This window comes from Bos indicus, chromosome 28, assembly GCF_029378745.1.
Source record: "Bos indicus isolate NIAB-ARS_2022 breed Sahiwal x Tharparkar chromosome 28, NIAB-ARS_B.indTharparkar_mat_pri_1.0, whole genome shotgun sequence".
NCBI classification, from domain to species: domain Eukaryota; kingdom Metazoa; phylum Chordata; class Mammalia; order Artiodactyla; family Bovidae; genus Bos; species Bos indicus.
Window position 1 is genome coordinate 44,463,778 of NC_091787.1, and position 12,228 is coordinate 44,476,005.

Sequence of the window (12,228 nt, forward strand, 5' to 3'; positions counted from 1 at the left end):
AATTTCAAGCCTCATGAACTGACCAGACATGGCTGCTTCTGTTCAGCACTGTGTGTGTGAGGTCTGTTCATGTTGCTCTGAGTGCCAGCAGTTCATCGCTCTTCCTTGCAGGGTGGAGTTGTCATAATTTATTCCTCTCTTCTACTGTTGATGGGCACTGGGTGGTTTCTGTTGTTTTGCTCTCATAAGTAACACTGCTGTGGCCGTCTCTGTGCATGTGTCCAGGTGCAGCTGCACACCTGGATTTGGATCCAGGAGCAGAGCTTCTGAGCCACAGATCATAATGTAGCTTGACTTCCATCAGATGTTACAACACTGTGTTGTACAGAGGTTGTTTGAGTTTCCAGCCCTGTTAGCAGTGCCTGAGCCTTCCCACCCTGCACGCCTTCTTTGACCCTTGGGCCTTGTCAGGTGGTTTCAGCTCTGCCTGTGTGTGTAGTGTAGTAGTAGCAATAGCTCATTCTGATCTTTTCATTTCTCCGGTTACAAATGAGGCTGAGCACCTTTTTGTATGTTGCTGTTCACATTTTGTGCAGTGACTGCAAGTGTCTTTTTTATTTTTTTACTGAACTGACAATCCTCTTCTTGCAGATTTGTAGAGATCCCTGGTACACACTGAATAATAATTCTCATTCATCATTCTGTGAACTGCCTTCTCAGTCTCTTTGTGCTGTTTTGTAAGGAACAGGACTTCCTCACTTTGAAATAGGTGAGATTAGTCTTCCTTTATGGTTAGGGCATTTTGAGTCTTATTTGAAAAATCTTTTTTCCTGAGGTCATGAAGAAGAATCTTTTATGGTTTAAAAGTGTTAACAGTTTTGCCTTTAATATGTAAGCCTACTCAATCCAAAAGTAAGTTTTCTGAACACCGTGATGCAGAGTTCAGTTTAGTCTCCTTTTCCTCTCTCTCTGCCTCCTTTCCATTCTGCTTGATGCTGAAAAGCCCCACACCACTCACCATCAGCGCCTTTGTAATACATCAAAATGTATTTATATCAAATATATCTACATGTGTATGACTCTTTCACTTTCCATTCTGTTTCATGGAAATGTAACTTTTTGAAGGAAAGGCGGATAGAGCTAAACATAATTTTGAGACTGGGGAATCAGTGGTCTCAATGGGGATTTCTCAACCACTGGGCAGGAGTGGGTCTCTGAGAAGCGGGGGAAGAATAAGGAGCTAAGAGATGCTTTCACAAACTAGGAAAGTTAAAAAATAAAAGATACTATTCAGCTTTGGCAAGTATTAAGTGAAATGGATGCCCACACACTGATCCTGAAAACTAGCTGAAAGATTTTTGAAAAGAAATTTGTCAACACATACTAATAATTTATACTATTTGATTTAGCAGTTTCACTCCTGGGCATCTATCCTGAGGAAATACTTAAAAATGCACACAAAAATGGAAAGATAATAAAAGCTCCATTCACTCAGAATTCCACAAATTCCCATTAAATTATAGGCTGCATACAGCCCATTGAGCATCACTTTTCAGGTGTGAACTCTTGCTCATGTGTATTATCTTTTAAAACAGTTGTACTAAGGGGCTTCCATGGTGGTCCAGTGGGTACGAGCCCGCACTCCCAATACAGAGGGCCTGGGTTCAATCCCTGGTCGGGGAACTAGACATCACAGGCTGCAACTAAGAGTTCGCGTGCCACAACCAAAGATCCTGTGTGGTACTACAAAGGCCTGGCACAGCCACATAAATAAATAAAAGTGAAGATGAAAAACAGCTATACTGAGATATAATTTTCTCATCCCGTAAAAATTCATCTAATGAAAGTCATCCAATAAAATTCATCCCTTAAAAACATCCAGTTATAAGGTTTTCATATTTTCAGAGTTGTGCAACCATCACCATAATCTAATTTTGGAGTATTTTCACCCCCAAAAGAAACTTTGCATCAAGCTAATAGTCATTCCCCACGACCCATTCCCAACTTTCAGCCCTAGCTGATGACTGATCTAATGTTTGTCCATAGACTTGCCTATTCTGGAAATTTCACAAAAAGAGATTCACATAACATACAGCCTTCTGTAAATAGCGTTTGGCATGTTTTTGAGACTCATCTATAGTTTAGCATGCATTCATAATTCAATGCCACTGAATGGATGTCCCAGTGTCCACTGCATTGGAAATCCAGAGTCTTAACCACTGGACCACCAGGTAAGTGCGTCATCTAAGTTATCTAACAGGTCGGTATACAGTTATTCATTCTATTCCCTTTCATTCATTTTAATTTTTGTGAGGTTGGTATTGATGTTCCCTCTTTTCTTTCTAATTTTAATAATTTGAGTCTTCTCTTTTTTCTTGGTCTGTTTGCTAAAGATTTGTCAATTTTCTTGTGGATCATGTATCACATTTATAACTTAAGTATGATAAAAAAAAAATGAAGTAGCTCAGTCGTGTCCGACTCTTTGCGACCCCACAGACTGTAGCCTATCAGGCTCCTCCATCCATGGCATTCTCCAGGCAAGAATACTGGAGTGGGTTGCCATTTCTTTCTCCAGATCTTTCCAACCCAGGGATTGAACCCGGGTCTCCCGCATTGTAGGCAGACGCTTTACCATCTAAGCCACCAGGGAAGTCATACTTTATGGTAAGTATGATAAGAAGGCATAAAAAGTGAGGTGTAATCCCTACAATGGGAAGTGAGAGAATGCTGTCCCATTGCTTCCAAATGTCAATATGGTTGATTCCACATCTTTCATAACTCTTTCACCATCTCTGCTTGGAGTGGTGGTAAGGTGGAGCTTGGGTATTGAGAGGAATTGAAGGGATCTGGTGCTTTGGTCATCACATACCAACACTGATGGCCATAAGTGGTGGGCACAGCTATGCCTCTGAGACAGAAGAAACCATGGCTCCATGGCTGTTCGGTCTCACCAATACTCACCGATACTGCTTTTGCCGTGTCTCCAGTTCTTTGCGTCTGTGCTGCTTGAGAACGTGAATTTGGTCATCACAGGCCAACTTCGCTGTGAAGAAAGCACATATGTGAAATGAGCCTAGAGAAGGACAGAAATAACATCCAGTGTTCAGGTTTCCCCCAGAAACCTGCTTGTGCCAACAGAATACGGTGCACGTTACGCAGGCCGGCTTCCAGAGTCAGGTGTGAAGAAACTGGCAGCATCCACGTTCTGCTTCTCGGAAGCCCACCACCACTTAGGAAGCATGAGTCCCCTGAGACCACCAAACTGTGAGAAGTCTAAGCTCTATGGGGAAGCCTCAAAAATGAGATGCCATGTGGAGAGTGAGAGACCGCGGAGCCCCAAAGCTCTAGCCACGTGAGAGAACCATCTTAGAAGTGGATTCTCTAGCCCTCCCCCCTCAGTGGCTGCCCACGGCTCACAGAGGAACCACCCAGCTGAGCCCTTCCCAACTTCCTGACCCCTAAGGTCATGAGCAAGATAAAATGGCTATTTAAAGCCACTAAGATTGCCACAGGGCAACGGATCAGTGAGACATGCAGGGTGGCTTCCATGTGCCCCTCCAGATCCACCCTTCATCTTGTCTTATCCCTGAGGGTCCCTGATCAGTGCATCAGTGGGCTTCACTTTGGGTCAAGCCACTGGGAACCCTGGCTAGAGAGTGGAGGGCGTGGGACAGTGAGGAGAAGACATTTCTTCTCAGCCTCTCTGCAGTGTCTCCTCAGACTGTCTGCATCTCTGCTGAGGGCTATAGCTCCTCCCAAGGCAAGTCTGGCTGCAGGACTCTCCCCTTCTGAATTACTCTGGCATTTTTCCCTCCCCCACCCCACTAGGACTAGCAGTGCTAATGGCCTTCCACACTGGCCTATGCCTTCCAAATATCCCAGTTTGAATGTTTCATTTTTTTTTTTTTTGCTGGAAAGAGATTTGGGGTCTGTGGGAAGAAGGACTGCACTATACAGCTGAGACCCTGGGTGGCAGGGGGGCAGGAGGAAGTGGAGCTCGCAATTTCAAAACCTTGGTAGAAGAGAAGTGTCCAGTCTGTGACCTTTTCCATGGTGGCCACCAAAAGACAGGACGGCTTTTGTGATCTTTCCCTGCCATGAGGACAGAAGGTAAAAATCCTTCTTGCCCCAATCATCTAGTTCAGAAATGCTCCTGAAATTTTCTTTCTTGAGTTAAATTCCAGGTCAGAAACAACGGGATGTGGTCTGAGGGTTTAAGAGCACCAGGCACGGATTTGAATCATGTTAGGAGGCTGGTGAGAGAGTGGGGAGGTGCATTGTTCAGAGGGGAAGCGGCCTGAGCTGACCCCACCATCTCGTCTCTCTCCTCCACCTCCAACCAAACTAGCTGTGTGTCTCTTACCAAGAATGGCCTCGCGAGGAAGCATCAGATTGGGGTCTGCACATTTGAGGGTCTTGCATAAGAGAGCACATTTTAGGTGAGACTTCAGGTTTAATGATTGGTGACCACTGAGCGTGAGCCTTGCCCGTGATTCCTCCGAGCTGGTGCACAGGCACTCCTGGTCACCTCCTTCCTTTCCCTGGCCTGAGTGGGATCCCTAGGAGCCCAAGCCCCACTGTGACCTCCCAGAGAGGAGAGCCAAGAACTAAACTGGAGAACCATCCATCCAGGGACACGTCCTAGGCGTACGTGCTACTAGAGACCCTGGTTACCCTCTGACAAAAGTGGGGGGCTCATAATCTTCCCCTGAAGGACTGTATGGCAGAGGGGGGACATGGCTGGATGGAGCTTGGAGCCTGTCACTCCACCCTCTGAGCCCGGGACTTATCAGTACCCAGAGGAAGTCACATTTCCTGCAGGTGCATCAGGGCGAAGAGCAGGTGCTCAGCCATGGGCGGCATTGTTATTATTCCCGTGGATACAGTTCTTCGGGGATGGAGGGCCCAAAACCCTCTCATTTTCTGGAAGCCCAGGAGGTGGGCGGAGACTGAGCCGCTCACCTTGCCCATCTCTCAGGACGATCTCGCCCTCACCCGATATCCAGCGGTAGCAGGGGAACTCGATGTAATCCCCACAGGGCGTCTTCACCGTGATGTACTTCAGGTACCAGTCGTCATGGAACCAGTACTTGCGCTTCTCGATTTTGATCAGTTGGATGTCGCCCAGTTCTTCATCCACTGTCACATCGTAAGAATCAACCTGCGAAGGAGAAAAGGCAAATCAGAGTCTGGGAGCCCCTGAGCCTTCGTATCATCCTCAGCTCATTTAGCAGAGATGTCTGCTCTTGGCATGGCTCTGTGCTGCGCCCTGGGTGACAGAGATGGCCGAGTCCCCCAGCTCTGCCCTCGGGAGATGGAAGTGAGTAAGTGATCGCGCTGCTTGGAGGGAGACCTTCTGCTGTCTTCACAAGGCCCAGGATGGGGGAGGTGGAGTCTCCAGGCAGGAGTGCCTCCTCCAGGCCAGGCTGTGAGGGCCTCTGCAGCTGACCCCACTCACAAGGGCAGCAGGCTGCTGGCCCTGCTTCCCCACAGGGCTGGGCGAGGCAAACTGGTCCTTGCACACAGGGGCAACTGGCAAAGGGCTCACTGCTGCTGTGTCGATTCCACAGGCACCCTGGGAGGAGGGAAGGCTGTGCCCGTGTCTCAGATGCAGACAGTAGACTCAGTCCCACTTCCACTACTAATTGCAGAGCTGGACTTCCAGTCCAAGCCTTTCCATATGTCTCTCGTTATCAGTTATCACCCAGATAACTGGGTGAAAATGAGGAGGCTCGGGTGAAAGTGAAGTCACACAGATTCAAGTTGTCCCGGGGCCTCTGCAGTTCCCTGAGCCACAGTGATGCCAAGAAAATCAGATGAGTGGTTCCCACCACGTCGGAGGCATAGTGGTGGGCTGAGGCTGGCCTTGCTGTCTGTCCCAGGCCACGCGCAGCACTGCACCCAGGGCTGCTGCCAGGCTCCTGACCCCAGAAGACGAGCCGGCACGGCGGCAGTGCTGCTGGAGGCCCTCCTCACCCTATGTGTGGCTGGGAGAGAAGGCTGGGGCTCGAACACTGCATCGGGTGTTCTGAAGACCAGCAGGTTCGGGAAGCCCCAGACTCAGTGCCATCTGAGGCACTTTCTAAGCCAGATTTCACCCATCTCTGAGGTTTTTCCTTGGCAGAACTTAAAGAGTTGTCAGTGCAATAGTGAGATAAGTAGAGGGGATGGGTGTTCATCGTGCACAAGACCCTGTGCATCCCCACTTCCATGCTCGCCCTCCAAACCCCAGGACACCCCTGGGAGGACTTCTTAAGAAGAGTGGGAAGTTGGGTATTTTCAGCAAACCCTCTGGCTCCGAGCACAGGGAGCTGTTTGCGTATCTTTGCTGCTGCGGATGCTAGACGCTTATGGTCAGAAAGCGGAAGCCTCTTGCCAGTTCCCTGTGGTCTGGACCTTTCCTCTCCCTCCTCCCAGCTCCTCTGGTCATCCAGCCCCTCACTGGGACTCCTTTCCCAACCTGGGGCCTGCCGCCTTCTCCCCAGGGGTCGACGATCTGTAGTACAGACAGCCCCCTCCCTGCCCAAGGCCCCACGGGCTGGGGGTCACATTCTCTGTGCACTTGTCTGTGATCCCTGCTCTCTCACGAGACACACCATGGGACGGGAGGGCTCTTTTGCCTGAAGGGTGGGGCATACGGCAGAACAGATGAGCGGCTCACCTGTCAGGGACCCACCACATGGGCTGGCTACTCTGTTGCCAGAAACTGTTTCTCACTGAGAACTCAACTGAGGCCGAGTGAGGTCTGCAGGCGTCTTGCTGCTGGCAGCGCAGACCCCGCAGAGGGAAGTCGACATGTGGTGAAGTGCGGTGAATCCTGGGCCCCGGGTGGCGGCTCCAGGGGAAGTGGCTTTCCTGAGGCTCTGTAGGGGTGGGGGTCGGGGGCTGCAGGTGTCTGGGGGCTGATGCAGGAAGGCTGAGGTGAAGGGGGAGAGAACAGCCACTGAGCCATGAGTATCTGAGGTGGACATTCTCAGGAACGTGGGATGGAGCCCCCGGAGCCTCTCCAGGGCGATTCTCAGAGGGAGGGCCAGACGTCCAGCTGTGGGTAGCGACTGATAAAGAAGAGATGAAGTAGCTTCTTTGAGGGAAGGGAGAGCCGGGTCACCCTGTCTCACCTATGTCACAGGAGAATGGACCCTTCAGGTCCCCCAGCCCCAGTGGCCCCTACAGGTACCTGGTGGAAGGCCCTGAGCTTCACCTGGGATGGAATCAGTGGACAGACTTACAGGGACTCAGTATGCTATCTGACGGGGAGCGGGCAGGACAGGCCTGCGCGTCTGGCCGGTCTCTGGCTGGCCCTGCTTTGGAGCAGTGCCCCAGGAGGTGAACGAGGGTCCGAGGAATTCAGTCCTCACTCGGGCTGTCTAGGGACAGTCTGGTGACTGGAAACTGGTTTCTGGGAGAGTTGCTGCTGGAGAGTCACAAAGGATAGAGGGGGCCACCGGGGAGATCTCAGGGTCCTGTCCATCAAACAAAAAGTCAGGTCTTAGGAAGGAGCAAAGAGCCGGAGGTGTAATGACCTTCCTTCCTCCTCTCCCTGGGCCGGTGTGCGGATGGATACTATGCTTGTTGACTCATTAACATCACACGTCCGTTCTGCACAGTCTACAGGGCCGACAGTGGATGGCAGGGCACACACTAAATACAGCACATGTGCCTGGCGAGCGGATGATCATCTCATTTTATAGCTGGAAACTGAGGCTCAGGCTGAGGTCAGGCAGCTACCACGCTAGTAAGTAACTGGTGGCCCCATGATTAGAACCCATACCTGTGTGATGGCCCAGTCTGGGTTCCTCTCACTTCTCCCGATGATCGCATCACGGGAAAAGCCTTGGTCTGGGAGCCAGGTGACCTGGCTTTCAGCCCGGGTTCAAGCCCTCTATGGAGTATGAACGTGATGTGGAGTGGGGTGGAGGACATGGAGAAGCTTCTTATGAGATAGCATTTGAGGCAGCTCTTAGGAGTTGGTAAGATTTTGGAGGTGGGCTGAGTGGAGAAGGGGAATGAGCAGGGCATTCTGAATGTGGAGAAAGGAGGTGAGGAATTCACATATGGGAGAGGGAGTCTGGTGCATGGAGTTCTTGGGGCAGAAGTGGTGGGTGCAGCAGTCGGGCATTGGAGAGAGACGTGGAGGCAGGGAAACCTGATATTCACTAGCCTCCTTTCTCAGAAGGGCCAGCTTGCTGATTTCATCCAGTTGCTCTCAACTCAACATTGAACACACAACCCTAAGGCTTTGGAATATTTCAGCAAAGTGTTAGGTGGTCAGTTTTTGTTTTGATCTTTATATCGACATTTAAAGAAAGGTTCCTTTGTCTCTGCCCCAGATTCCTGCTACAGGAAGGACAGAGAACAGTCATGATGTGGTCCAGCCTGGACTGCCTGTTGTGGAGGGGGCTAACGAGGGGCTGATGGGGGGTGGGAAGGGAGAGGAGGGGGCTGTGGAGCAGAGAGAGGGAGGTGATTAAGGGGTGGATAGGGAGAGGCTAGTGACTTAGCAGAAGCAGCAGCAGCAGGGCAGAGAGAGGGAGAAAAGGGGCAGTGGTTAGGGAGATTAAAGAAGCAAAGAACTGGGGACCTGGGAGAATCTAGGAGACAGCAGAAGGGAGAAACTGGAGCAGAAAAGATGACAGAGATTCCAGGCATTGGGGAACTGTGAGGAGAACGGAGCAGAGGAAGGAAGAGAAGGAGGAAGAAGAGGCAGAACGCAGGGAATAGATGGCGCAGAGAGGGCAGGTAAAGAATAGACTGAGGATCAGAAGGAAATATGTTTTCTTCAGATTTCCCAGGCAAGAATACTGGAGGGGTTGCTGTTTCCTTCTCCAGGGGATCTCTCCCACCCCTCCCCCGGGGATTGAACCCAAGTCTCCTGAATTGCAGGCAGATTCTTTACCATCTGAGCCAACAGGGAAGCCCTTATTCTTCACTAATATAGTCTTTCTGGGAAGGCAGTATTCTAGAATATATTCTTCATGAACATATTGTAAGAATATTCACTGAAAATATTTAAGAAGTGAAGCTGTAAGACTTGTTCACACTCACTGACTACATTCAAGGAGATATACTAAACAGCACCTATGGCCTTTTGCTTTCCTAACAGTGCTGCCAGGGAATGAAAAAGGCTCAGGTTAAGATTTCCCAGAAGTCTTCCGATCTGTGAAAGTCATCCCACCTGGACTTGAATTACTTTAAATGGACAGAGTCAAAGAAACACCAACTTGTCTTGACAGGAGAATCTCACCTGTGAAAGACTCTGATTCCCACTCCAGTCCTGAATCACTCTGCAGAACTCTGATGAGAATAACCAGTGATTTGTGACTCAATTTATTGGTGGGGGAAAAAAGCAGTCCTGTTCATTACAGGGACTGAATTTTGAGTGAGGGGAGTGCGGTGTTGACCTGACAATGACCTGGAAATGTCTGAATTGGTTGCCTGGAAAAAGTCTTTATTGTTGTTACCATTACTGTTATTACTATAATGACTGTAATGTTTTTCAGGTTAAATGGGATAGCATTATCTTCTCCGCAAGTATTTCTTCTAAGATTTCTCCCTCACCTTTACCCCAAAGGGACAGATTGTCCTTAAAGAGACATTGTCTGGAGAACGAGGAAGTAGCTCAGGGCTGTGCAAGACCAAGTGTGGAGTAACTTTGCATCAACGGGAACTTTCTCAAAAGCTGATTTTTTTCAAAGAGCCTTTGGAGACAGCAAGTCCCCTGCAGTGCCCCTCCTGAAGTGCCCCTTCTCACCCCAATGGAAATGTGATATGCAAATCTCTTCTGAAATTTGCTTCTGGGACTCTCACCGAGGTGTTTAATCACAATGTCATTTGAATGAATTCTCAGGGTGGGGAAATAGTGAACAGAGGGATGCTTTCATCTCTCTTCCAACACCCGTGTTCTGGTCACATCCTTATCTCCCCTCTGAGAAGCCACACCCACGTGCCCCATGCTGAACAGATGAACACACCGGTGCGTAGACACCGATGCATAGTGTGTGAAGGAGAATGGACCCCCTGAAGACAGATTATAAAGACCAAGCAGCCTGCAGCCTGTCCTCCTCACATGGTGGTGGAAGCCACAAAATAATGGAAGCAAATGATGGTGCTTCAGAAACAGCTGAGGGTATCATCACCCCAAATGGATGACTCATTAGCCCTCCTGCACCACCATCCTCTTGGCCAGGTCCCTGGTTGGGGAAATCAAACAACAGGAGGTAGTTCTTATACTCAGTGCCTAAAAACTCTTCCAGAAGGGTACTCTCTAGCCGCATAAGTATGCTGAACCTGGCTAAGTGTCAGTTGGACTTACAGAGCGAGGTTCTGAGGCAGCTGGGTGGGAATCAAGCCCATTCTGAGTCTGGAAAAGGAGTGGCCTATTACTGGCTGACTTTAGGCTCTGCAGACCTAAAACGTGCTTCATGAATATTACCCAAGAAGTGTTTGGTTGAACCATATGAAATTGCCAGTTTTATTTGTCAAAAATAGTCAACTATGAGTAATTCCTTTTGGTTCAACAAAATAATGAAGACATAAAAAGACAGCTTCATGAAAACTAAATCTTTACGGTCTAGTTCAGAAGCTGGGAGTGGCACAAGGGAACAGATATTTTCTGTGTACCTATAGTGTGTTGGGACTATCACCACATTTAATGAGCACTTAAGTATAATGATCATTTAATAAACCCAGTGGACTGGGCACCAGACACCTGGTGAGGACCAGTTGTGAGCACCTCTGTGCTCACAGAGAACGCTACAGGCTAGAATTCACGCCCAGGTCAACACTGGGAATCCACTTCCGAATGAAACCTTACTGCAGCGCGTGGCACCGCAGACTAGAGGCGCAGTCAACACGGGGTCCCTTTGTTCCCTGTACTCCCAGGGCACCAGGGTTTCTGGTGAGGTGGGGAAAGGGGAAGCCCTCCTCCCTCTTCCTTCTCTGAACACTCACATTCCGGGGGGAAGTGTTCCCCGGTGTACACTCTGCTGGGAGCCAGTGAAAACCTCCAGGTTTGCAAAAATCTTCTCCTGGCCTCGGTCTCTCGTTCCCTCGCCCTGCATCCCTCTGGGAACCTGGCCTGGGAGTGTGAGCTGCCCAGGTGTGGGGACATCAGCTAGTGCCACACTGAGCCACCGGCTGGGACTCCTAGACCAACCCGAAGCCAGGACTCCTAGACTTGCACTTTATGTCTGGGGAAACTGACGCCCGGGATGGGGGCGGAGCGAGCTAGTGATCAGGCCCTGGTGGAACTCAGGTCTCTGGATCCCTGGCCCTCCTCATTCTCTCCACTGCTGAGGCGCCATCTATGGAGTCCCACGAAGTGGGCGCAATCCTTAACTGGGCAAGTGCTCAGTTAAGTGCTCAGCCCCTCGCCCCCAAGCTTGGGTCCCAGCCACCCCGATGGGTCCTGGACGCGCCCGCACCCTGCCCCGCGGCCGCCCCAGCCCGTCCCGGCCGAGCGCCCTCACCGCGCCGCGCTCGAAGTCGTTGTAGAAGGGCTTGTCCAGCAGGTGCTTCTCGCTGCAGCCCGCGGAGCCCACGAGGCTCAGGTAGATGTAGTCGTCGGTGCCCGCGAACCACTGGCTGCCGGTGGCCACGGTGACGGTGTAGGAGGGCATGGCAACGGGCAGCGGGGGCCGCGGGGCGCGGGCGCAGCCAGCACGGGGAACCTCGGGCGCCTCAGCACCTCTCCCCCCGGCTCCGCAGCTTCCTCAGTCCCAGCGCTCCGGGTCCTCGCCGCCCCCGCCCCGCCCCGCCCCGCCCCCGGGACCCCCGCCCCGCCCCGCCCCGCCCCGCCCCCGGGACCCCCGCCCCGGGCCCGCCCCCGCACCCGGGACCGCCCCCGGCCCGCCCTCCCGCAGCTCTGACCCCGCCCCTGGCCCGCCCCACCCCGCCCCGCTCCCGCCTCCGCCCCGCCCCCTGCACCGCCCCCACCCCGCCCTCCAGCAGCTCTGACCCCGCCCCGGGCCCGCCCCGCCCCCGCCCCGCTCCCGCCTCCGCCCCGCCCCCGGGCCCGCCCCCCAGCAGCTCTGACCCCGCCCCCGGACCCGCCCCGCCTCCGCCCCCGCCCCCGCCCCGCCCTCCAGCAGCTCTGACCCCGCCCCGGGCCCGCCCCGCCCCCGCCCCGCTCCCGCCTCCGCCCCGCCCCCGGGCCCGCCCTCCCGCAGCTCTGACCCCGCCGGACTCGCATCAAGAGCGTCACCCATTCCTGCACCTCAAGTCCTCGACTTGGCGTGTGTTTTAGCAGTCAGGGGACTGACTGCACCTCAGCGGCTACCCCTCCTCGCT

General features: G+C 52.1%; 1 protein-coding gene across 2 annotated transcripts in view; it reads right to left on the reverse strand.

Annotated features, from left to right (window-relative positions):
• The window catches only part of ALOX5 (arachidonate 5-lipoxygenase), a 47,872-nt gene extending 36,203 nt beyond the window's left edge, over positions 1 to 11,669 (reverse strand). Inside the window, exons 1-3 of one of the 2 annotated variants that reach the window (XM_070782259.1) lie at positions 11,409 to 11,669; positions 4,936 to 5,101; positions 2,902 to 2,983 (exon numbers count right to left, since the gene is read on the reverse strand). In XM_070782259.1, the coding sequence (XP_070638360.1) occupies positions 2,902 to 2,983; positions 4,936 to 5,101; positions 11,409 to 11,558 (398 nt within the window). In that variant the 5' untranslated portion in view covers positions 11,559 to 11,669. Of the gene's footprint in view, positions 1 to 2,901; positions 2,984 to 4,902; positions 5,102 to 11,408 lie in introns of both variants that reach the window. The other variant, XM_019954243.2, reaches the window with a different exon arrangement.
• Positions 11,670 to 12,228: the final 559 nt, after the last annotated feature.